The following is a 24,148-nucleotide window of genomic DNA, read 5'->3' as shown; positions in this document are numbered from 1 at the left end:
TCGCTTTCTTGCTTTCTTTGTTTCTTTCTCTCTTCTTTCTTTCTTTCTCACTTTCTCTCTCTCTCTCTTTCTCTCTCTCTCTCTTTCTTTCCTTCTCTCGCTTTCTTTCTTTCTCTCTCTCTTGCTTTCTCTCTCTCTTTCTCTCTCTCTCTTTCTCTCTCTCTTTCTTTCGTTCTCTCGCTTTCTTTCTCTCTCTCTCTCTTGCTTTCTTTCTCTCTCGCTTGCTTTCTTTCTGTCTTGCTTTCTTTCTCTCACTTTCTTGCTTTCTTTGTTTCTTTCTCTCTCTTTCTTTCTCGCTTTCTCTCTCGCTTTCTTTCTCTCTCGCTCTTTCTCTTTCTTTCTCTCTTTCTTTCTCTCTCGCTTGCTTGCTTTCTCTCTCGCTTGCTTTCTTTCTCTCTTTCTTTCTCGCTTTCTTTCTTTCTCTCTTTCCTTCTCTCGCTTTCTTTCTTTCTCTCTCTCTTGCTTTCTCTCTCGCTTGCTTTCTCTCTGTCTTGCTTTCTTTCTCTCTCGCTTTCTTGCTTTCTTTGTTTCTTTCTCTCTTCTTTCTTTCTTTCTCACTTTCTCTCTCTCTCTCTCTCTCTCTTTCTTTCCTTCTCTCGCTTTCTTTCTTTCTCTCTCTCTTGCTTTCTTTCTCTCTCGCTTGCTTTCTTTCTGTCTTGCATTCTTTCTCTCACTTTCTTGCTTTCTTTGTTTCTTTCTCTCTCTTTCTTTCTCGCTTTCTCTCTCGCTTTCTTTCTCTCTCGCTCTTTCTCTCTTTCTTTCTCTTTCTCTCTTTCTTTCTTTCTCTCTCTCTTTCTTTCTCTCTCGCTTGCTTGCTTTCTCTCTCGCTTGCTCTCTCTCTTTCTTTCTCTCTCTCTCTTTCTTTCTCTCTCGCTTGCTTTCTTTCTCTCTCTCTTTCTTTCTTTGTCTTTCTTTGTCTCTCTTTCTCTCTCGCTTTCTTTCTTTCTCTCTCGCTTTCTTTCTCTCTCTCTTTCTCGCTTTCTTTCTTTCTCTTTCTTTCCTTCTCTCGCTTTCTTTCTTTCTCTCTCTCTTGCTTTCTTTCTCTCTCGCTTGCTTTCTTTCTGTCTTGCATTCTTTCTCTCACTTTCTTGCTTTCTTTGTTTCTTTCTCTCTCTTTCTTTCTCGCTTTCTCTCTCGCTTTCTTTCTCTCTCGCTCTTTCTCTCTTTCTTTCTCTTTCTCTCTTTCTTTCTTTCTTCTCTCTTTCTTTCTCTCTCGCTTGCTTGCTTTCTCTCTCGCTTGCTCTCTCTCTTTCTTTCTCTCTCTCTCTTTCTTTCTCTCTCGCTTGCTTTCTTTCTCTCTCTCTTTCTTTCTTTGTCTTTCTTTGTCTCTCTTTCTCTCTCGCTTTCTTTCTTTCTCTCTCGCTTTCTTTCTCTCTCTCTTTCTCGCTTTCTTTCTTTCTCTTTCTTTCCTTCTCTCGCTTTCTTTCTTTCTCTCTCTCTTGCTTTCTCTCTTTCTTTCTTTCTCTCTTTCTTTCTCTCTTTCTTTCTCTCTCGCTTTCTCTCTCGCTTTCTCTCTCGCTTTCTCTCTCGCTTTTTTCTCGCTTTGTTTTCGCTCTCTTGCTTTGTTTCGCTCTCTTGCTTTCTTTCTTTCTCGCTTTCTTTCTTTCGCTCTTGCTTTCTCTTTCTTTGTTTCTCGCTCGCTTTCTTTCTTTCTCTTTTGCTCTCGTTCTTTCTTTCTCTTTCTTTTTCTCTCTCTCTTTCTTTCCTTCTCTCTCTTTCTTTCCTTCTCTCTCTTGCTTTCTTTCTCTCTTACTTTCCTTCTCTCTTTCTTTCCTTCTCTCTCGCTTTCTTACTTTCTTTCTCTCTTGCTTTCTTTCTCGCTTTCTTTATTTCTTTCTCTCTCTTTCATTCTCTCTCGCTTTCTTTCCTTCTCTCTCGCTTTCTTTCTCACTTTCTTTCTCGCTTTCTTTATTTCTTTCTCTCTTTCATTCTCTTTCTCTTTCTTTCTTTCTCTCTCGCTTTCTTTCTCTCTTGCTTTCTCTCGCTTTCTTTCTCTCTTTCCTTCTCTCTCGCTTTCTTTCTCTCTTGCTTTCTTTCTTTCTTTGACGTAACAATGTACGTATTGCTAAAGCTTACTTTGGTTAATAAGCATACAGTAGAGTACATGTCCAGGTTGATTGGTCTGGTTAATTTTGACATTTTGTCAGGAAATGCAGCGCCGTCTCAGGTTCTGCTGTTGTGCAGTAGTTGCCCAGCCTTTCCTCTACAGGGAGTCAGGTTTTCCTGTGTCTACTCTTCTCAATGGCAAGGCTGTGCTCACTGCTCTCTCTCTCTCTCTCTCTCTCTCTCTCTCTCTCTCTCTCTCTCTCTCTCTCTCTCTCTCTCTCTGTGTCATTGTATTTCTCTCTCTCTGTGTTTCTCTCTTTGTGTGTCTGTGTAGGAGCCTCCACCACTGTCCCAGAATAACTTTAAGCCAGGGATGAAGCTGGAAGCAGTAGATAAGAAGAACCCCTACCTCATCTGCCCTGCTACCATCGGAGAGGTGAAGGGGGAGGAAGTGTTTGTGATGTTTGACGGGTGGAGGGGGGCGTTTGACTACTGGTGTCAACACCACTCTAGAGATCTCTTCCCTGTTGGATGGTGCTCCGTTACCAAACACAGCCTGCAGAAGCCTGGCAACAGTGGTGAGTGGAGTCCTGTCTTCATCCTGTTCATTTGATTGGTTGGTTGATGGATGGATTTATAGATTGATTTTGGTGGAACAAAAATCATGAACAGTTTAAAACAATGTACAAGTACAAAGACATTACATAGGATGAAGCATGGAAGAGTTATTAAATCTACTTATTTCCAAAGTGTAGTAGGTAATCCACTTGATACAGGTCTGGTTCATAGTCTACACTTCATTATTAGTGTAGAGGCTGTGTAAAGGCTGTATCCCAGCGTAACTCTCCTTTCTCAGCCAGTGTAGAGGCTGTAGTCCAGCGTAACTCTCCTCTCTCAGCCAGTGTAGAGGCTGTAGTCCAGCGTAACTCTCCTCTCTCAGCCAGTGTAGAGGCTGTAGTCCAGCGTAACTCTCCTCTCTCAGCCAGTGTAGAGGCTGTAGTCCAGCGTAACTCTCCTCTCTCAGCCAGTGTAGAGGCTGTAGTCCAGCGTAACTCTCCTCTCTCAGCCAGTGTAGAGGCTGTAGTCCAGCGTAACTCTCCTCTCTCAGCCAGTGTAGAGGTTGTAGTCCAGCGTAACTCTCCTTTCTCAGCCAGTGTAGAGGCTGTATCCCAGCGTAACTCCTCAGCCAGTGTAGAGGCTGTATCCCAGCGTAACCCTCTATGTCTGTTGCACTGAAATCTTATAATCCCTCTGTTGTTTTTCCAGTCAACCTGCCAAAGAACCTGCATGTCCTAACAGCAGCCCACACCCCCTCCAAGCCTAGCCGTAGATCCATGCCTGCGCCCTTCCGGCTTCCCAGCCCCCTGCCCCCGCTGCCTGTCAGGAAGGGGGTGCGGGGGCGGCGCCCCAAGAGTGAGACCATCGCCCTGCTGAAGGCTGTAGCGGAGGCAGCTGCAGCTCAGAACGGCATGGCTCCAACCTCTAACTCACTGCTGGCTCCCAGGCCTCACAAGAAGAGAGGCCCTAAACCTGGCAGCAAGAGGAAGCCCAAGGTGCTCCAGAACGTAGTGTCTTCAGGTGCTGCGGATGCCAAGCTGTCAGGGGGTCAACAGGACTGCTTCAGCTCTGTGGTCTCTACAGGTAAACTTGATGACAGCCCACCTCTCGAACCAGCTGCAGCCCACCTCTCTAACCAGCTGCAGCCCACCCCTCTAACCAGCTGCAGCCCACCCCTCTAACCAGCTGCAGCCCACCCCTCTAACCAGCTGCAGCCCACCCCTCTAACCAGCTGCAGCCCACCCCTCTAACCAGCTGCAGCCCACCCCTCTAACCAGCTGCAGCCCACCCCTCTAACCTGCTGCGGCCCTCCAGGTTAGGGGTAGGCTGAGGGGTAGGCTGAGGATTAGGGGTAGGCTGAGGGTTAGGGGTAGGCTGAGGGTTAGGGGTAGGCTGAGGGTTAGGGGTAGGCTGAGGGTTAGGGGTAGGCTGAGGGTTAGGGGTAGGCTGAGGGTTGGGGGTAGGCTGAGGGTTGGGGGTAGGCTGAGGGTTAGGGGTAGGCTGAGGGTTAGGGGTAGGCTGAGGGTTAGGGGGTAGGTTGAGGGTTAGGGGGTAGGCTGAGTGTTAGGGGTAGGCTGAGGGGTAGGGGTGAGGGTTAGGCTGAGAGTTAGGGGTGAGGGTTAGGCTGAGAGTTAGGGGTGAGGGTTAGGGGTTGGGGTTAGGCTGAGAGTTAGGGGTGAGGTTTAGGGGTTGGGGTTAGGCTGAGAGTTAGGGGTGAGGGTTAGGGGTTGGGGTTAGGCTGAGGGGTAGGAGGGTTGGGGGTAGGTTAGGGGTAGGCTGAGGGTTAAGGGTTGGGTTAGGGATTAGGGGTAGGCTGAGAGTTAGGGGTGGGGGTTAGGGATTAGGGTTAGGGGTAGGCTGACGGTTAGGGATTAGGGTTAGGCTGAGGGGTAGGGTTAGGGGTAGGCTGAGAGTTAGGGGTGGGGGTTAGGGATTAGGGTTAGGGGTAGGCTGCCGGTTATGGGTTAGGGTTAGGCTGAGGGTTAGGCTGGGGGTTAGGCTGAGGGTTAGGGTTAGGCTGAGGGGTAGGGTTAGAGGTAGGCTGAGAGTTAGGGGTGGGGGTTAGGGTTAGGGAGGTTAGGGGTTGGGGTTAGGGATTAGGGTTAGGCTGAGGGGTAGGGTTAGGGGTAGGCTGAGAGTTAGGGGTGGGGGTTAGGGTTAGGGAGGTTAGGGGTTGGGGTTAGGGGTAGGCTGAGGGTTAGGGGTAGGCTGAGGGTTAGGGGTAGGGGTAGGCTGAGGGGTAGGGGGTTAGGGGTAGGCTGAGAGTTAGGGGTGGGGGTTAGGGTTAGGGTAGGCTGAGAGTTAGGGGTAGGCTGAGGGTTAGGGGTTGGGGTTAGGGGTAGGCTGATAGTTAGGGGTAGTGTTAGGGGTAAACTGAGGGTTAGGGGTAAGCTGAGGGTTAGGGGTAGGCTGAGGGTTAGGTGGTTAGCGGTTGGGGTTAGGCTGAGAGTTAGGGGTAGGCTGAGGGGTAGGGGGTTAGGGGTAGGCTGAGGGGTAGGGGTTGGGGTTAGGCTGAGTTATGGATTGGGGTTAGGAGTTAGGGTTAAGGGTAGGCTGGGGGTTAGGGGTAGGGTTTGGTGGGTTAGGGGTTGGGGGTAGGCTGAGGGTTAGGGGTTGGGGTAGGGTTTGGGTTTAGGGGTGGGGGTTAGGGTTAGAGGTAGGCTGAGTTAGGGGTGGGGGTTAGGGTTAGGGGGTTGGGGTTAGGGATTAGGGTTAGGGGTAGGCTGACGGTAAAGGGTTAGGGTTAGGCTGAGAGTTAGTGGTGGGGGTTAGGGTTAGGGGTAGGCTGAGGGTTAGGGTTAGGCTGAGGGTTAGGGGTTAGGGTTAGGCTGAGGGGTAGGGTTAGGGGTAGGCTGAGAGTTAGGGGTTAGGGAGGTTAGGGGTTAGGGATTAGGGTAAGGGGTAGGCTGACGGTTATGGGTTAGGGTTAGGGGTAGGCTGAGAGTTAGGGGTGGGGGTTAGGGGTTGGGGTTAGGGGTAAGCTGAGGGTTAGGGGTAGGCTGAGGGGTAGGGGTTAGGGTTAGGCTGAGGGGTAGGGTTAGAGGTGGGGTGGGGTTAGGGATTAGGGTTAGGGGTAGGCTGACTGTTAGGGGTTAGGGTTAGGCTGAGTGGTAGGGTTAGGGGTAGGCTGAGAGTTAGGGGTGGGGGTTAGGGTTAGGGAGGTTAGGGGTTGGGGTTAGGGTTAGGCTGAGGGTTAGGGTTAGGGGTAGGCTGAGGGGTAGGTGGGTTGGTGGTTTGGGTTAGACTGAGAGTTAGGGATGGGGGTTAGGGTATGGGATTAGGGGTAGGGGGTTAGGGTTAGGCTGAGAGTTAGGGGTGGGGGTTAGGGAGGTTAGGGGTTGGGGTTAGGCTGAGGGTTAGGGGTAGACTGAGGGTTAGGGGTGGGGGTTAGGGGTAGGCTGAGAGTTAGGGGTTAGGGTTAGGCTGATGGTTAGGGGTTAGGGGTTGGGGTTAAGCCGAGGGTTAGGGGTAGGGGGTAGGCTGAGGGTTGGGGTTTGGTGTTAGGGGTTGGGGTTAGGGTTAGGCTGATGGTTAGGGGTAGGGGTTAGGAGTTAGGGGTAGGCTGAGGGTTGGGGTTAGGTAGGGTTAGGGATTAGGGGTAGGCTGAGGGTTAGGGGTTGGGGTTAGGCTGAGAGTTAGGGGTAGGGGGGTTAGGGGTTGGGGTTAGGCTTAGTCTGTTCTCTATCGTATGTTATAGGGTAACTAGTAGGTAGCCAAAACATGTATTGTACCTCTAGTTAACTGTTTTGTTATTGTTAGCATATTTTCATGTTTTCGTCACATCCTTAAAAAAATCCACTGACTCGTGAATAAGGCCATAAAAATATGTTGGTTTTTTTTGAACGATTAATTTGATTAATTTCAACAATTATTTTTGACCCAATGAATGATTCACTTTACCATTGTATTAGTTTGTAATTGGTTCAATCACGGTGAATCGAATCATGTGAATCAAAATTTTAAAAAGTAATATCCTTCCTTTCTTTTTGATTCTATGGCTTCAACCTGTTGATTTGGCCTTCCAATGTATGGGACAAAGCAACTCAATAGATGCTAGTCAACCTGCAAGGTAAACACTTCTAAGGTAGCTAAGATATACATTGAGTGTACAAAACATTAAGGACACCTTCCTAATATTGAGTTGCACCCCCCCTCCTCCTTTTGCCCTCAGAACAGCTTCAATTTGGCAGGGCATGGACTCTACAAGGTGTCGAAAGCATTCCTCATGATTGCTGGCCCATGTTGACTCCAATGCTTCCAAATGTTGGCTGGTTGTCCTTTGGGTGGTGGACCATTCTTCAAATCAAATTTGATTTGTCACATGCGCCGAATATAACAGGTGAAAACCTTACCGTGAAATGCTAACTTACAAGCCCTTAACTTTATTTCTTGAACTGCATTGTTGGTTATGAAAATATTTACTAAATAAACTAAAGTAAAACAAATTAATCAAAAATGAACACAACAAATGTACATAACAATAAGAAGGCTGTATACAGGGGGTACCGAGTCAATGTGGAGGCTGTAGAGGGGGGTACCGAGTCAATGCGGAGGCTGTAGAGGGGGGTACCGAGTCAATGCGGAGGCTGTAGAGGGGGGGGTACCGAGTCAATGCGGAGGCTGTAGAGGGGGGTACCGAGTCAATGCGGTGGCTGTAGAGGGGGGTACCGAGTCAATGTCCCATAGGGCGGCGCACAATTGGCCCAGCGTTGTCCGGGTTTGGCCTAGGGTAGGCCGTCATTGTAAATAATAATTTGTTCTTAACCTACTTGCAAAGTTAAATAAAGGTTTAAAAAATTATAATAATAATAATGTCAGGGGTAGTTAGTTAGTCGACGTAATTTGTAAGGTGACTATGTATAGATAATAAACGGATAGTAACAGCAGTGTAAAAACAGGTGGGGGGGTAAAAGCTGTTAAGGAGCCTTTTGGACCTCGACTTAGCGCTCCATTACCATCTATGACTAGGGTGGCTAGAGTCTTTGACATTTTTTTCGTGCCATCCCCTGACACCGCTTAGTATATAGGTTCTGGATGTCTGGAAGCTTGCCCCCAGTGTTGTACTGGGTCGTACGCATTAACCTCTGTAGCGCCTTATGGTCGGATGCCGAGCAGCTGCCATACTAGGCAGCTCAACCTGACTGACTTTGATGTGTTTGAGGAGGACTAGATCAAAAGCCTGCACACCCAGTATTTCTCCAGACTGAGGGTTGCCCACCCAGTATTTCTCCAGACTGAGGGTTGCCCACCCAGTATTTCTCCAGACTGAGGGTTGCCCACCCAGTATTTCTCCAGGCTGAGGGTTGCCCGCCCAGTATTTCTCCAGGCTGAGGGTTGCCCGCCCAGTATTTCTCCAGGCTGAGGGTTGACCGCCCAGTATTTCTCCAGGCTGAAGGTTGACCGCCCAGTATTTCTCCAGGCTGAGGGTTGACCGCCCAGTATTTCTCCAGGCTGAGGGTTTACCGCCCAGTATTTCTCCAGGCTGAGGGTTGACCGCCCAGTATCTCTCCAGGCTGAGGGCTGACCGCCCAGTATTTCTCCAGGCTGAGGGTTGACCGCCCAGTATCTCTCCAGGCTGAGGGCTGACCGCCCAGTATCTCTCCAGGCTGAGGGCTGACCGCCCAGTATTTCTCCAGGCTGAGGGTTGACCGCCCAGTATCTCTCCAGGCTGAGGGTTGACCGCCCAGTATCTCTCCAGGCTGAGGGTTGACCGCCCAGTATCTCTCCAGGCTGAGGGCTGACCGCCCAGTATCTCTCAGGCTGAGGGCTGACCGCCCAGTATTTCTCCAGGCTGAGGGTTGACCGCCCAGTATTTCTCCAGGCTGAGGGTTGACCGCCCAGTATCTCTCCAGGCTGAGGGTTGACCGCCCAGTATTTCTCCAGGCTGAGGGTTGACCGCCCAGTATTTCTCCAGGCTGAGGGTTGACCGCCCAGTATCTCTCCAGGCTGAGGGTTGACCGCCCAGTATCTCTCCAGGCTGAGGGCTGACCGCCCAGTATTTCTCCAGGCTGAGGCTGACCGCCCAGTATTTCTCCAGGCTGAGGGTTGACCGCCCAGTATCTCTCCAGGCTGAGGGTTGACCGCCCAGTATTTCTCCAGGCTGAGGGTTGTCTAACAGGTATTCTACTTTAGGGGGGGTTAAGTGCGTTGCTCAATAACAGGAGATGGTACAGGGAATCAGGGAGCAGCCGCTGTGTTGATACCACATTATACTTTCTTTTGTATATGTACATAGAGAAATCGTGGAAATTTGGTTAAAAGTAATGGAATAGTCATCTTTCAAAATATGTTTGAACCCTGATTTAAATTATTTATCTTTGTGTGTGCGTTTATTAGTGCTCCACCATTTTAAATTATTTATTTTTGTATGTTCAGGGCTTGACATTTACCCATATCATCTTGTCCTGGACAAACCACTTGTGCGTGTGGTGCACTTTTCAAAAGTGTTTTTTCCCGCTAATTGCATTTTGGAACATTTACAGGTAGCCTATAGTCATGTGCTCATTGTTGAGCTTATAATATGAAGAAATAAAATGTCTCTGTCCTTGTCATCTTTGTGTTACATTCCTCTCTCATGCGGTCTGTGTGTGTGTGTGTGTGTCGTAGGCGGGAAGTCAGGTGACAAGCTTAGGTCCGGAATAAACCCATTGAAACGCATTGTGCTTCTTTTGGACAGACGAGTGTGAAACCTCTTGCTCTGCTTCTTCCTCTCTGAGCCAGAAAAAAATGGACAATGGATTATGGTCGTTGTAGTTAATTACAACGTTTCTGTGCTGAACTTTTTATTTCATTTCTATTTCACCTTTATTTAACCAGGTAGACCAGTTGAGAACAAGTTCTAATTTGCAACTGTGACCTGGCCAAGATAGAGCATAGCAGTTTGACACATACAACAACACAGAGTTACACATGGAATAAACAAAACATAGTCTATATACAGTGAGTGCAAGTGGGGTAAGATAAGGGAGTTAAGGCAATTAATAGGCCATGGTGGTGAAGTAATTACAATATAGCAAATAAACACTGAAATGGTAGATGTGCAGAAGATGAATGTGCAAGTAGAGATACTGGGGTGCAAAGGAGCAAGATAAATAAATAAATGCAGTATGGGGATGAGGTAGTTGGATGGGCTATTTACAGATGGCCTATGTACAGGTGCAGTGATCTGTGAGCTGCTCTGACAGCTGGTGCTTAAAGCTAGTGAGGGAGATATGAGTCTCCAGCTTCAGTGATTTTTGCAGTTTGTTCCAGTCATTGGCAGCAGAGAACTGGAAGGAAAGGCGGCCAAAGGAGGAATTTGCTTTGGGGATGACCAGTGAAATATACCCGCTGGAGCGCGTTTTACGAGTGGGTGCTGCTATGGTGACCAGTGAGCTAAGGTGGGGCTTTACCTAGCAGAGACTTGTAGATGACCTGGAGCCAGTGGGTTTGGCGACGAGTATGAAGCGAGGGCCAGCCAACGAAGGCGTACAGGTCGCAGTGGTGGGTAGTATATGGGGCTTTGGTGACAAAACGGATGGCACTGTGATAGACTGCATCCAATTTGTTGAGTAGAGTGTTAGAGGCCATTTTGTAAATTACATTGCCAAAGTCGAGGATCAGTAGGATAGTCAGTTTTACAAGGGTATGTTTGGCAGCATGAGTGACAGGGACGCTTTGTTGCGAAATAGGAAGCCGATTTCTAGATTTAATTTTGGATTGGAGATGCTTAATGTGAGTCTGGAAGGAGAGTTTACAGTCTAACCAGACACCTAGGTATTTGTAGTTGTCCACATATTCTAAGTCAGAACCGTCCAGAGTAGTGATGCTGGATGGGCGGGCAGGTGCGGGCAGTGATCGGTTGAAGAGCATGCATTTAGTTTTACTTGCATTTAAGAGCAGTTGGAGGCCACGGAAGGAGAGTTGTATAGCATTGAAGCTCGTCTGGAGGTTAGTTAACACAGTGTCCAAAGAAACGAGGTTGAATTTTTGTTTAATGAAATCTCCTTTCAGCCCAGCGTTCCACTTGTTTTCTCTTGTGAATTATTTGATTTGTCTCTTGAGAAAGGCGCGTTGGACTCAATTAAATGTAATTCAAGTAATTGAACCGACTTTGGTCAGTTGTTTAATAACCGGTGGGGAAAACCCCCAGAATTTTGATTAATTGCTCAGCACTAGTGGCCAGCCATCTTCCAGGAGAGCCTAAATGGGGCAGTGTTGTAATTTGATCAAATAAAATGTCAAGCCCTGATGTTTCTCTTTGTGTGTTATATCAGTGTGTGCCTCCATTTTAATTTTCTCTTTGTGTGTGTGTGTGTGTGTGTGTGTGTGTGTGTGTGTTATCAGTGTGTGTGTATGTGAACAAGCATGGGACCTGTGGGCCTCACCTGGACAGGAAGCAGATGCAGCGTCTTCCGGACCACTTTGGGCCAGGTCCTGTTAACGCGGTGCTACAACAGGCAGTTCAGACTTGTCTAGACTGTTGTTACCAACCAAAGGTGCTGCTCAGAACTCTACAGGCACACGCTGGGGGAGGAGAGGTTGTCAGTGGTGAGGAGATGGCTACTGCCACGGACCTGCACTGACACGCCACGGACCTGCACTGACACGCCACAGACCTGTCATATCGCAAGTCAACTGATAATGACTCTGTGTTGACCTCTGTGTTTGACCACATGTTGACCTCTGCCCCCTGCCCCTAGTGAGGATGGATGGTGGAGTTCGTCTGGTGAAGCTGCCCTCAGCCTCAAGCGCCTCCTTTGTGCTCCGCTTCCTGGAGACGCTGTGCCGCACGCTGCAGAGTCATTTCCTCTTCAGCTCCCAGCCCTTCAGCAACATATACACCTACAGTAAATATGGTAACTATACCTACAGCACCGCCATGGCAGGTAACTGCCCCCACAGCACCGCCAAGGCAGGTAACTGCCCCGGCAGCACCGCCAAGGCAGGTAACTGCCCCCGGCAGCACCGCCAAGGCAGGTAACTGCCCCCGGCGCCACCGCCAAGGCAGGTAACTGCCCCCGGCGCCAAGGCAGGTAACTGCCCCCGGCGCCAAGGCCGGTAACTGCCCCCGGCGCCAAGGCCGGTAACTGCCCCCGCCGCACTGCCCCCGCCGCACCGCCAAGGCAGGTAACACTGTAACTAAACCTAGACAGGACCATGACAAGTAACAAAGTGCCTATTAGAATTTGGCCATCGCTTTCATAGTGTCTTGCAGGACCCTGACATTGTTCTCAAGGAAGTTCATGTACATTCAATGATAAATGTTGTCTTGGACAGGGCACTGTGTATATGTGTAGCTCTGTCAGTAGCTGTGTTTCACAACATCTCTACCCTGTGTCTGTACTAGCTGTGTCTGTACTACCCTACATTACTCATCTCACATGTATATACTGTACTCTATACCATCTCCTGCATCTTGCCTATGCCGTTCTGTACCATCACTCGTTCATATATCGTTATGTACTTATTCTTTATCCCTTTACACTTGTGTGTATAAGGTAGTAGTTGTGGAATTGTTAGGTTAGATTACTTGTTGGTTATTACTGCATTGTCGGAACTAGAAGCACAAGCATTTCGCTACACTCGCATTAACATCTGCTAACCAGGTGTATGTGACAAATAAAATTTGATTGAATTTACTAGCAGTGTGTCTGCACTAGCCGTGTGTCTGCACTAGCCGTGTGTCTGCACTAGCCGTGTGTCTGCACTAGCCGTGTGTCTGCACTAGCTGTGTGTCTGCACTAGCCGTGTGTCTGCACTAGCCGTGTGTCTGCACTAGCCGTGTGTCTGCACTAGCCGTGTGTCTGCACTAGCCGTGTGTCTGCACTAGCCGTGTGTCTGCACTAGCCGTGTGTCTGCACTAGCCGTGTGTCTGCACTAGCAGTGTGTCTGTAGCTGTAACAACATCTCTTCCCAGTGTGTCTGTACCGGCAGTGTGTCTGTACCGGCAGTGTGTCTACCGGCTGTGACACCATCTCTTCCCTGTGTGTCTGTACTGGCAGCGTGTCTGTACTGGCAGTATGTCTGTAGCTGTAGCACCATCTCTTCCCTATGCGTTTGTCTGTGTTCCAGTGAAGGAGGAGGCGTTGGAGGCCCCATCACTGAGCCAGGGGATGAAACGTCTATCTAGAGACGCATCCCCCTACGCAGCCACCCTTTCCCCAAAACTACTGCGCACTGAGGCACACCTTTCAGAAGGTAACATCAGACAATCAGCACCTAGCACCACCGTCTACTGGCTCACATTACACACATCCAGTACATCAACACAAATCATATGTAGCTTGTTTCTCCAACCTCTAAGACCTTTTGATGATCAGTGACCAATTCTAAAATGCATTAAATTGTTTTTTTCCTCATCAATCTCCACCCAATACCACATAATGACAAAGCGAAAACAATTTTTTTTAAATTAAAAATACAAAACAGAAATACCTTATTTACATAAGTATTCAGACCCTGTCTATATAAGATCCCACAGTAGACAGTGCATGTCAGAGCAGAAACCAAGCCATGAGGTCGAAGGAATTGTCCGTAGAGCTCCGAGACAGGATGTGTAGAGACACAAATCTGGGGAAGGGTACCAAAACATTTCTGCAGTGTTGAAGATCCAAAAGACCACAGGGGCCTCCATCATTCTTAAATGGAAGAAGTTCGGAACCACCAAGACTCTTCCTAGAGCTGACTGCCCGGCCAAACTTGGCAATTGGGGGAGAAGGGCCTTGGTCAGGGAGGTGACCAAGAACCCGATGGTCACTCTGACAGAGCTCCAGTGTTCCTCTGTGGAGATGGGAGAACCTTCCAGAAGGACAGCCATCCCTGCAGCACTTCATCAATCAGGCCTTTATGGTAGAGTAGCCAGAGGGTCCTCAGTAAAAGGCACACGTCAGCCCGCTTTGAATTTGCCAAAAGGCACCTAAAGGACTCAGACCATGAGAAACCGTTTCTCTGGTCTGATGTGACCAAGATTACACTCTTTGGCCTGAATACCAAGTCTCACGTCTGGAGGAAACTTGGCACCATCTCTACGGTGAAGCATGGGAATGTTTTTCAGCGGCAGGGACTGGAGGACTAGTCTGGTTCGAGGCAAAGATGAATGGCTCAAAGTACAGTGAGATCCTTGAAAACCTGCTCCAGAGCGCCCAGGACCTCAGACTGGAGCGAAGGTTCACCTTCCAACAGGACAACGACCCTAAGCACACAGCCAAGACAACGCAGGAGTGGCTTCAGGACAAGTCTCTGAATGTCCTTGAGTGGCCCAGCCAGAGTCCGGACTTGAACCAGATCAAACATCTCTTGATAGACCTGAAAATAGCTGTGTAGCGACACTGCCCATCCAACCTGACAGAGCTTGAGAGGATCTGCAGAGAAGAATGGGAGAAACTCCTCAAATACAGGTGTGCCAATCTTGTGGCAGCATACCCAACAAGACTTGATATTATAATAATATAGTTATTTTTCAAAATTTTATCTTTATTTTATTATGTTTGCAAAACAAATTTGCCTGTTTTTACTTTGTCATGATGGGGTATTGTGTGTAGATTGCTGAGGGAATAAAAATATGATTTTAGAATAAGGCTGTTGCGTAGCAAAATGTGTAAAAAGTCAAGGGGATGCACTGTATCTTGGGATTGGACAGATAGAGGTTAGAGTAAGGGCCTAATAAGACAGAGGATGATGTCTCTAGCAGATACTCTGCCCCATGAGGAGAACAGCCTTCTGAAGGAGCAGTGCTTCATGGACTCTAACTCCATGATGCTGCGCAGCACCTCTGACTACCACACCCACTCCCAGGCCAGCAGCCCCTATTACCCATGCCATGGCCCCGAACGCGCCCACAGCACGCCACTGCACCGCCTTGCCTCCAACCCTGCGGACCTCCCCTGTACACACACCAACAGAGGAGTGGAAGGTAGGCCCTGTCAGAGCCTCTGTCCTCATGGTGTGTTGCTGTATCCAATAACCTGCTATGCTCTCCATGTCAGACTGGTTACTGCTATGGGGATAACTTTTGTTTGAAGACACACATCCCTGGAATATTTGATCATTGCAATCTCTTTGAAGTAGCGTAGTGGCAACAGTAGATCGTACCATCTTAATGTTCAAATTCCGAGCCCTGGATTTAAACAACTCCGACATTAAATGGCTCAAACTATCTTATGGGCCATAATCAAATGGTGGATGTGCACGGGTCACTGTCTAAACCCAAAACTAATATCTGCGGATTACCACAAGGAAGACCCATTTTCCCCCCCTGCTGTTTATCTCTGCAGCTACTATGAGCTGTTGACTAGTTCACCGTGTCTTACTGCTCTGTTCTCCAGCCGCCAGCTCCACCACGGGCCCCGAGCCCACGGGCCCTGACAGACAGACCCCCAGGGGGGCAGGGTTGGGCAGGAACCCCTCTACCTGGTCCATCGATGAGGTCATGCAGTTTGTGAGCGACGCCGACCCCTCAGCCCTGGCCCCGCACGCTGAGCTGTTCAGGAAACACGTGAGTGACTACTGACCATAGAGTTAGAGGGAAATCTACCATTCTTACTGTTATTACTGACCATAGAGTTATAACCACTAGAAAATTACTGTTATTACTGACCATAGTTATATCCACTAGAGTAGAGGGCAAACTACTATTACAACTGACCATAGAGTTATAACCACTAGAGTAGAGGGCAAATTACAACTGACCGTTGAATTATAACCAGTAGAGTAGAGGGACAACTACTGTTATTACTGGCCATAGTTATAACCACTAGTAAACGATTATTACTGACCATAGTTATAACCACTAGAGTAGAGGGAAAACTACTGTTTTGATGGTTATATGCCAGTGTGCATGGTTTCTTCTGAATGATGCTAATCCTGGCTTATTTCTCTCTCTCTCTCTCTCCTGTCTTTCTGCCTGCGTGTCTGTCCATCCTCAGGAGATTGACGGCAAGGCCCTGATGCTGCTGAGGAGTGACATGGTGATGAAGTACATGGGTCTGAAGCTGGGGCCCGCCTTGAAGCTGTGTCACCACATAGAGCGGCTGAAACAGGGCAAACTGTAGAGGTGAAACACAGAATGGAACAGGGCAAACTGTAGAGGTGAAACACAGAATGGAACAGGGCAAACTGTAGAGGTGAAACACAGAATGGAACAGGGCAAACTGTAGAGCTGAAACACAGAATGGAACAGGGCAAACTGTAGAGGTGAAACACATATACTGAAACAGGGCAAACTGTAGAGGTGAAACTGGAGAGCTGAAACACAGACAAACAGGGCTAACTGTAGGGCTGAAACTGTAGAATTGTAACAGACTGAAACAGGGCAAATGGACTGAAACACAGAAAAGAACAGGGCAAGCTGTAGAGCTGAAATGGGGCAAATTGTAGCAGGTCCCAGATTAGCCCGGCCTCACAGACCCCAGGTGAGAAACAGCTCATCCTACCACAGAATGTCCCTCTTACAGGTGACCCAATACTCAACCTCTAACATTCTCTTCAGGGGCACACAGCCCCCATCTAGCCCCTAGCCTGCACTAAGCCCTCTTTATCTCTGAGCTCTCTCACTCCAGTTATGTTATCTGTGGTAACATGCCTCTAACATACAGACAGTGTGGAAACATGGAAACACATGGTGTGCATCAGTGAAAACATGCGTCGTGCATCGCTGACACCACATTACCTCATCCTCTCCCCAGCCAATCAGAGCTGGGCAAGCCAAATACAGAAGGCTGTGATTGGTTGGATCCCAAAGCAACAGACTCTCTCCATAGTGTTTACATTGAATAGCACAGACTGACTAACCTACACTAGGACATGCTAAGACTTTTTACTGAGTAATGTTTCATCCTGCTTCTGGATCCCAAAGATGTACAATGTTTTCTTCTATGACGTTCTGTTTTTATTATCATTAATATCCTGTTAATAAGAAGGATGTGTATATACATTTAACAGTGACGATATTAGATGCTAAACCTGTTTACAGCTGCAGAATGTCTGTTGTCTATTTCAATTCCTGTTAGTTCAATCATGTGTCCATGATGCTGGATGATCTGCAGTTTAAGGTAGACCTATGGCCTGTTGCCATGACGGTCACTAGCCTCTCATGGTAAAGGGTGAAATGTGTTACTAGTGTTAGCAGGTGACTTTCCCTAATGTAAGATGGCCATTGTCGTAAACAGCTAAACGTTTTATCCAATGCCTGTCAGACGGACAGGCACACAGACCATCAACCTCCAACCAGTGGAGATAATCGGGCAGTGCTTTTGAAACTCAAATTCCCTGTGAGTGTGGTGTTTGATCTGGGGATTCATGAAGGTCATGCTGTTAAAGAGATCGCCCCTACTGGTGGTGTCAAGCACAGAGGCTTTGTCCAGTTTTCATCAATACAGAACTGTCGAGAAAGATTATTTTAATTTATTTCCAGACGTTATTTCAGATGACTGCTCAGTGATTCTAGAAGTTATTTCAGATGACTGCTCAGTGATTCTAGAAGTTATTTCAGATGACTGCTCAGTGATTCTAGAAGTTATTTCAGATGACAGCTCGTTCTAGTTTCAAGAGTAAAGGGGACATATTAAAGGGCTTTCTATCTAGGTTTCAGTTTGATATTAAAGGTGCTATACACAGGATTTTTTAAATTTAAATTTTGTGTCGTAATTTCAGAAAATGTCCATAATATATCTACAGAAATAGTGGAATGATGGTGTGTTTCACAGTATTGCTTACCGGCCAGTGTTGTGATTGACTGTGATATTCGCCTCAAAATGTAATAGTTTGAGTTTGTAACTGTGTTATCAAGTGGGAATCGCTCTGCAATTTTAAATTGTACAATGATTCCCTACACTATTCAGTGCTTGTTTTCTCACATAAACTGAAATTGAGCGAACAGTGTAGCAACCAGGGAATTACAAACAAAAAATTTCCACTAAATAACAGTCTGAATTTACAATGCAGAAATTCAACAAAAAATCCTGTGTAGCGTCTTTTAATATTAGTCCGAGTCGGAGATATCCTCACCTGCCGTTGGTCCCTGCAGGAAGTCATGTTGTCAGTTGGACCATTTGTTAAAACAGATTTATGGGTTTAACCATAAATATCAGACACAAGAATGTACATTTTTGTAGAAAATAAATATTTTAATGAAATGTGTATATATAAGTAGAAATGTAAAGATTATGGGTGAGGGAGGGACAATATATTTCATACTGCCTTTTTAATGCTTTATATATCTTTTAGTTGAAACGCCCTCAACATAATACAGCAGAACCTGCCTTGCTTTACTTTGAGATCTCTCTTGGTTAATAAACTTTTGTAGCATTCTGTTCTGGGTATTGTAAACCATTCTTCTGTTGCTGGTGAGTTGAAGTTAAGGACTCATTGTGCCATAAAGCAACACAAGAACACAGTGTTCTTGTTAAATTCTTTTAAAGCAGCTCAAATTACTTGAAAAAGATGCTGTAAATCATGCTTGTTTGTAAAGTCACACCTGAAATAAAAGTGTATTTTCTGTTTTATAGATATCCCAAATGGAAAGCAGCTTGTGTCCTCTTGTTATTGTGTATGGTCCGGAGCCATGGTCTCCAACAGGTAGATTGTGAGCTACCAGCCCACCTATGACCTCGCCATGCAATTCTGAAAGAACATGCACTTTTTTTATTATTTTTTATTTCACCTTTATTTAACCAGGTAGGCTAGTTGAGAACAAGTTCTCATTTGCAACTGCGACCTGGCCAAGATAAAGCATAGCAGTGTGAACAGACAACACAGAGTTACACATGGAGTAAACAATTAACTAAATATAATCCTTCACAAACTGTCATAAACAAAAATCTCCCAGCTACTAACCAATCAACGCCACATTGATATTATCCCAGCCCTTGTAAGCCACTATCGGCTTGAAAAGCCAAACCTAGCACAATAGCAATCTGCCAAATCATGTCCAGCAAAATTGCCTGTCTGTTTGGTGAGCGCATTTGTGGATCACTCAATATGTAGCCTATTAGAGATGCTAGTAATAGTAATGGCCTTGTGGGTAGACTTTGCCCAAAAACGTTCTTAATTAAATGTTAACTGTGAAGTAGGCTTATCTGACAAAGATATGATTATTTGGATCAATTGGGGGGTCATTGTTTTGCAAACTCTGCCATAACATATGAAGCAGCAGAAGGCCTGACAAACATGTCTAGACAAACACATTTCTCTGTAAATGTCGCAATTAAAGGGGAATTACACAAAAACATTTGATTTGTTTGTTTTTTCCAGACATCAAAATGTGTCTTCTGATGTGATTTTAAGCATTGACATGTTCTCAACATCAATGTTTGTTGTTCCTCTACGAATAACTGTAATATTGAAATAAACTGTGAAACAGAAACAACAGCCAGGAAAAATAAAGTCTGGAAAATACTAAATATAATTTTATGGGACTTGTAATGCCAAATAGTATCCACCTGCCAAAAAGTGTCCACCTGCGTCACAATTGGATTCGATGAGTTCTAGCTTCGGTTGCTAGGGCTATTTTACTAGAATTTGCTAAATTCTGACTGGCCTACGTAATGAACCAAAACGTCCCTTGTTATACTGGTTGCTTAGCTCTATTATACCTCGTAGCGGTCGCGTAGGACACAGGACGCGGGCAGTTCTAGTTCTATTTCACATCAGAAGCGCTCGCTCAGTATGCACTAAATGATTACCTCAGAATTGCTCTTCAAGATGGTGTTTTTGACTGACAACCTGCTGACTACCTTCTGCTTCAGAGGACTGGAAAGGGAACACTTTCTTTACCATATATTTGTCTTTATATAAGAAAATATTGTTCAATAGGAATAAATCATTTCAGCTGTTTTTAGATTTGACGTTGCTAGCTACTGTACTTATTTAGCTAGCTAATGTACTCAGCCTGCTAGCTAGCTAATGTACTCAGCCTGCTAGCTAGCTAACTGTTATTGTAGCTTTCTGTTTGTATGTAGCTTGCACTTCAATGGAATCCCTCTGAGATTTTCTTTTATCTTTCCAACCAGGCGAAGTCCTATGAAGACACCTCTGATCTCGACAAGAGGCGCAACATTCGCAGTGTTGCCAACTCCTCAGTAAGGAAAGTAGCTATTGGCTGTCCTAAAAGTCGCTAGAAGTCGCTAAATGGCGTCATCACCTAATTTGCATAATTGGTCATGTGCATGTAAATGTGATGGACGCTTTAGGAGAGTGGAATAACGTCGTGGGAGAGACACAAAGTGAGTAAAAACATCCTAAATATGTTTAGAACTACAAATGAACTTTGTCGATTCTTGTTTTTTTTTGTCACAATTCCAATCCTCCTTTATCCGGGCTTGAGACTGGCAAAAGTGACCCAAAAGAGACACACTGGCGGAGCTACTTAGTTTTTTATTTTAGATTACATTTTTTTGTTTAGTTTTCTTAATTTGCTTTGGTTTTCACTGGTTACACTAGTGACCATATCCCCCGTGCATCCTGCAAAGGCGGAGGTGTTGTAAATATTTACGATAGCAAATTTCAATTTAAAAAAACAAAAAAAGACGTTTTCGTCTTGAGCTTCTAGTCATGAAATCTATGCAGCCTACTCAATCACTTTTTATAGCTACTGTTTACAGGCCTCCTGGGCCATATACAGCGTTCCTCATTGAGTTCACTGAATTCCTAGCGGACCTTGTAGTCATAGCAGATAATATTCACATTTTTGGTGACTTTACTATTCACATGGAAAAGTCCACAGACCCACTCCAAAAGGCTTTCGGAGCCATCATCGACTCGGTGGGTTTTGTCTAACATGTCTCTGGACCTACTCACTGTCAGTCATACTCTGGACCTAGTTTTGTCCCAAGGAATAAATGTTGTGGATCTTAATGTTTTCCCTCATAATCCTGGACTATCGGACCACCATTTTATTACGTTTGCAATTGCAACAAATAATCTGCTCAGACCCCAACCAAGGAGCATCAAAAGTCATGCTATAAATTCCCAGACAACACAAAGATTCCTTGATGCCCTTCTAGACTCCCTCTGCCTACCCAAGGACGTCAGAGGACAAAAATCAGTTAACCACCTAACTGAGGAACTCAATTTAACCTTGCGCAATATCCTAGATGCAGTTGCACCCCTAAAAACTAAAAACATTTGTCATAAGAAACTAGCTCCATGGTATACAGAAAATACCCGAGCTCTGAAGCAAGCTTCCAGAAAATTGGAACGGAAATGGCGCCACACCAAACTGGAAGTCTTCCGACTAGCTTGGAAAGACAGTACCGTGCAGTATCGAAGAGCTGCTCGATCATCCTATTTTTCCAACTTAATTGAGGAAAATAAGAACAATCCGAAATGTATTTTTGATACTGTCGCAAAGCTAACTAAAATGCAGCATTCCCCAAGTGAGGATGGCTTTCACTTCAGCAGTAATAAATTAATGAACTTCTTTGAGGAAAAGATCATGATCATTAGAAAGCAAATTACGGACTCTTTACATCTGCGTATTCCTTCAAAGCTCAGTTGTCCTGAGTCTGCACAACTCTGGACCTAGGATCAAGAGAGACACTCAAATGTTTTAGTACTATATCTCTTGACATAATGATGAAAATAATCATGGCCTCTAAACCTTCAAGCTGCATACTGGACCCTATTCCAACTAAACTACTGAAAGAGCTGCTTCCTGTGCTTGGCCCTCCTATGTTGAACATAATAAACGGCTCTCTATCCACCGGATGTGTACCAAACTCACTAAAAGTGGCAGTAATAAAGCCTCTCTTGAAAAAGCCAAACCTTGACCCAGAAAATATAAAAAACTATCGGCCTATATCGAATCTTCCATTCCTCTCAAAAATTTTAGAAAAGGCTGTTGCGCAGTAACTTACTGCCTTCCTGAAGACAAACAATGTATACGAAATGCTTCAGTCTGGTTTTAGACCCCATCATAGCACTGAGACGGCATTTGTGAAGGTGGTAAATGACATTTTAATGGCATCGGACCGAGGCTCTGCATCTGTCCTCGTGCTCCTAGACCTTAGTGCTGCTTTTGATACCTTCGATCACCACATTCTTTTGGAGAGATTGGAAACCCAAATTGGTCTACACGGACAAGTTCTGGCCTGGTTTAGATCTTATCTGTTGGAAAGATATCAGTTTGTCTCTGTGAATGGTTTGTCCTCTGACAAATCAACTGTAAATTTCGGTGTTCCTCAAGGTTCCGTTTTAGGACCACTATTGTTTTCACTATATATTTTACCTCTTTGGGATGTTATTCGAAAACATAATGTTAACTTCCACTGCTATGCGGATGACACACAGCTGTACATTTCAATGAAACATGGTGAAGCCCCAAAATTGCCCTTGCTAGAAGCATGTGTTTCAGACATAAGGAAGTGGATGGCTGCAAACGTTCTACTTTTAAACTCGGACAAAACAGAGATGCTTGTTCTAGGTCCCAAGAAACAAAGAGATCTTCTGTTGAATCTGACAATTAATCTTAATGGTTGTACAGTCGTCTCAAATAAAACTGTGAAGGACCTCGGCGTTACTCTGGACCCTGATCTCTCTTTTGAAGAACATATCAAGACCATTTCAAGGACAGCTTTTTTCCATCTACGTAACATTGCAAAAATCAGAAACTTTCTGTCCAAAAATTATGCAGAAAAATTAATCCATGCTTTTGTCACTTCTAGTTTAGACTATTGCAATGCTCTACTTTCCGGCTACCCGGATAAAGCACTAAATAAACTTCAGTTGGTGCTAAATACGGCTGCTAGAATCCTGACTAGAACCAAAAAATTTGATCATATTACTCCAGTGCTAGCCTCTCTACACTGGCTTCCTGTCAAAGCAAGGGCTGATTTCAAGGTTTTACTGCTAACCTACAAAGCATTACATGGGCTTGCTCCTACCTATCTCTCTGATTTGGTCCTGCCGACAAGCATTTCGCTACACTCGCATTAACATCTGCTAACCATGTGTATGTGACAAATAAAATTTGATTTGATTTGATTTTGATTTGACCTACACGTACGCTACGGTCACAAGACGCAGGCCTCCTAATTGTCCCTAGAATTTCTAAGCAAACAGCTAGAGGCAGGGCTTTCTCCTATAGAGCTCCATTTTTATGGAACGGTCTGCCTACCCATGTCAGAGACGCAAACTCGGTCTCAACCTTTAAGTCTTTACTGAAGACTCATCTCTTCAGTGGGTCATATGATTGAATGTAGTCTGGCCCAGGAGTGGGAAGGTGAACGGAAAGGCTCTGGAGCAACGAACCGCCCTTGCTGTCTCTGCCTGGCCGGTTCCCCTCTTTCCACTGGGATTTTCTGCCTCTAACCGTATTACAGGGGCTGAGTCACTGGCTTACTGGGGCTCTCTCATGCCGTCCCTGGAAGGGGTGCGTCACCTGAGTGGGTTGATTCACTGATGTGGTCATCCTGTCTGGGTTGGCGCCCCCCCTTGGGTTGTGCCATGGTGGAGATCTCTGTGGGCTATACTTCGGCCTTGTCTCAGGATGGTAAGTTGGTGGTTGAAGATATCCCTCTAGTGGTGTGGGGGCGGTGCTTTGGCAAAGTGGGTGGGGTTATATCATTCCTGTTTGGTCCTGTCCGGGGGTGTCCTCGGATGGGACCACAGTGTCTCCTGACCCCTCCTGTCTCAGCCTCCAGTATTTATGCTGCAGTAGTTTGTGTCGGGGGGCTAGGGTCAGTTTGTTATATCTGGAGTACTTCTCCTGTCCTATTCGGTGTCCTGTGTGCGTTCTCTAATTCTCTCCTTCTCTCTTTCTTTCTCTCTCTCGGAGGACCTGAGCCCTAGGACCATGCCCCAGGACTACCTGACATGATGACTCCTTGCTGTCCCCAGTCCACCTGGCTGTGCTGCTGCTCCAGTTTCAACTGTTCTGCCTTATTATTATTCGACCATGCTGGTCATTTATGAACATTTGAACATCTTGGCCATGTTCTGTTATAATCTCCACCCGGCACAGCCAGAAGAGGACTGGCCACCCCACATAGCCTGGTTCCTCTCTAGGTTTCTTCCTAGGTTTTGGCCTTTCTAGGGAGTTTTTCCTAGCCACCGTGCTTCTACACCTGCATTGCTTGCTGTTTGGGGTTTTAGGCTGGGTTTCTGTACAGCACTTTGAGATATCAGCTGATGTACGAAGGGCTATATAAATAAATTAGATTTTATTTGGAGAGGCTGTATACAGTAGAGGCTGTATACACTAGCGAGACTATATACAGTAGAGGTTATATACAGTGGAGAGGCTGTATACAGTAGAGGCTGTATACACTAGCGAGACTATATACAGTAGAGGCTATATGCAGTAGAGAGGCTATATACAGTAGAGGTTATATACAGTGGAGAGGCTGTATACACTAGAGGCTGTATACACTAGAGGCTGTATACACTAGAGGCTGTATACAGTAGAGGTTGTATACAGTGGAGAGGCTGTATACAGTAGAGGTTATATACAGTAGAGGTTATATACAGTAGAGGTTGTATACAGTAGAGGCTGTATACAGTAGAGGCTGTATACAGTAGAGGCTATATATAGTAGCGAGGCTGTATACAGTAGAGGTTATACACAGTG

General features: G+C 46.0%; 1 protein-coding gene across 6 annotated transcripts in view; it reads left to right on the top strand.

The window, feature by feature from the left end:
- The window catches only part of LOC112251476 (sex comb on midleg-like protein 2), a 55,897-nt gene extending 37,792 nt beyond the window's left edge, over positions 1 to 18,105 (top strand). For 2 of the 6 annotated variants that reach the window (XM_042316886.1, XM_042316885.1), the window contains exons 5-12: positions 2,381 to 2,624; positions 3,313 to 3,687; positions 10,930 to 11,133; positions 11,286 to 11,441; positions 12,658 to 12,783; positions 14,273 to 14,497; positions 14,910 to 15,079; positions 15,510 to 18,105. In XM_042316886.1, coding sequence (XP_042172820.1) covers positions 2,381 to 2,624; positions 3,313 to 3,687; positions 10,930 to 11,133; positions 11,286 to 11,441; positions 12,658 to 12,783; positions 14,273 to 14,497; positions 14,910 to 15,079; positions 15,510 to 15,635 — 1,626 coding nt within the window. In that variant the 3' untranslated portion in view covers positions 15,636 to 18,105. The remainder of the gene's footprint in view (positions 1 to 2,380; positions 2,625 to 3,312; positions 3,688 to 10,929; positions 11,134 to 11,285; positions 11,442 to 12,657; positions 12,784 to 14,272; positions 14,498 to 14,909; positions 15,080 to 15,509) is intronic. The other 4 variants (XM_042316882.1, XM_042316883.1, XM_042316884.1 and 1 more) reach the window with 4 other exon arrangements.
- The last annotated feature ends 6,043 nt before the right edge of the window (positions 18,106 to 24,148 follow it).

This window comes from Oncorhynchus tshawytscha, unplaced genomic scaffold (genome assembly GCF_018296145.1).
Source record: "Oncorhynchus tshawytscha isolate Ot180627B unplaced genomic scaffold, Otsh_v2.0 Un_contig_2559_pilon_pilon, whole genome shotgun sequence".
Taxonomy (NCBI): Eukaryota; Metazoa; Chordata; class Actinopteri; order Salmoniformes; family Salmonidae; genus Oncorhynchus; species Oncorhynchus tshawytscha.
The sequence above is the reverse complement of the archived record's forward strand: the minus strand, read 5'-3'. Positions and strand labels throughout refer to the sequence as shown.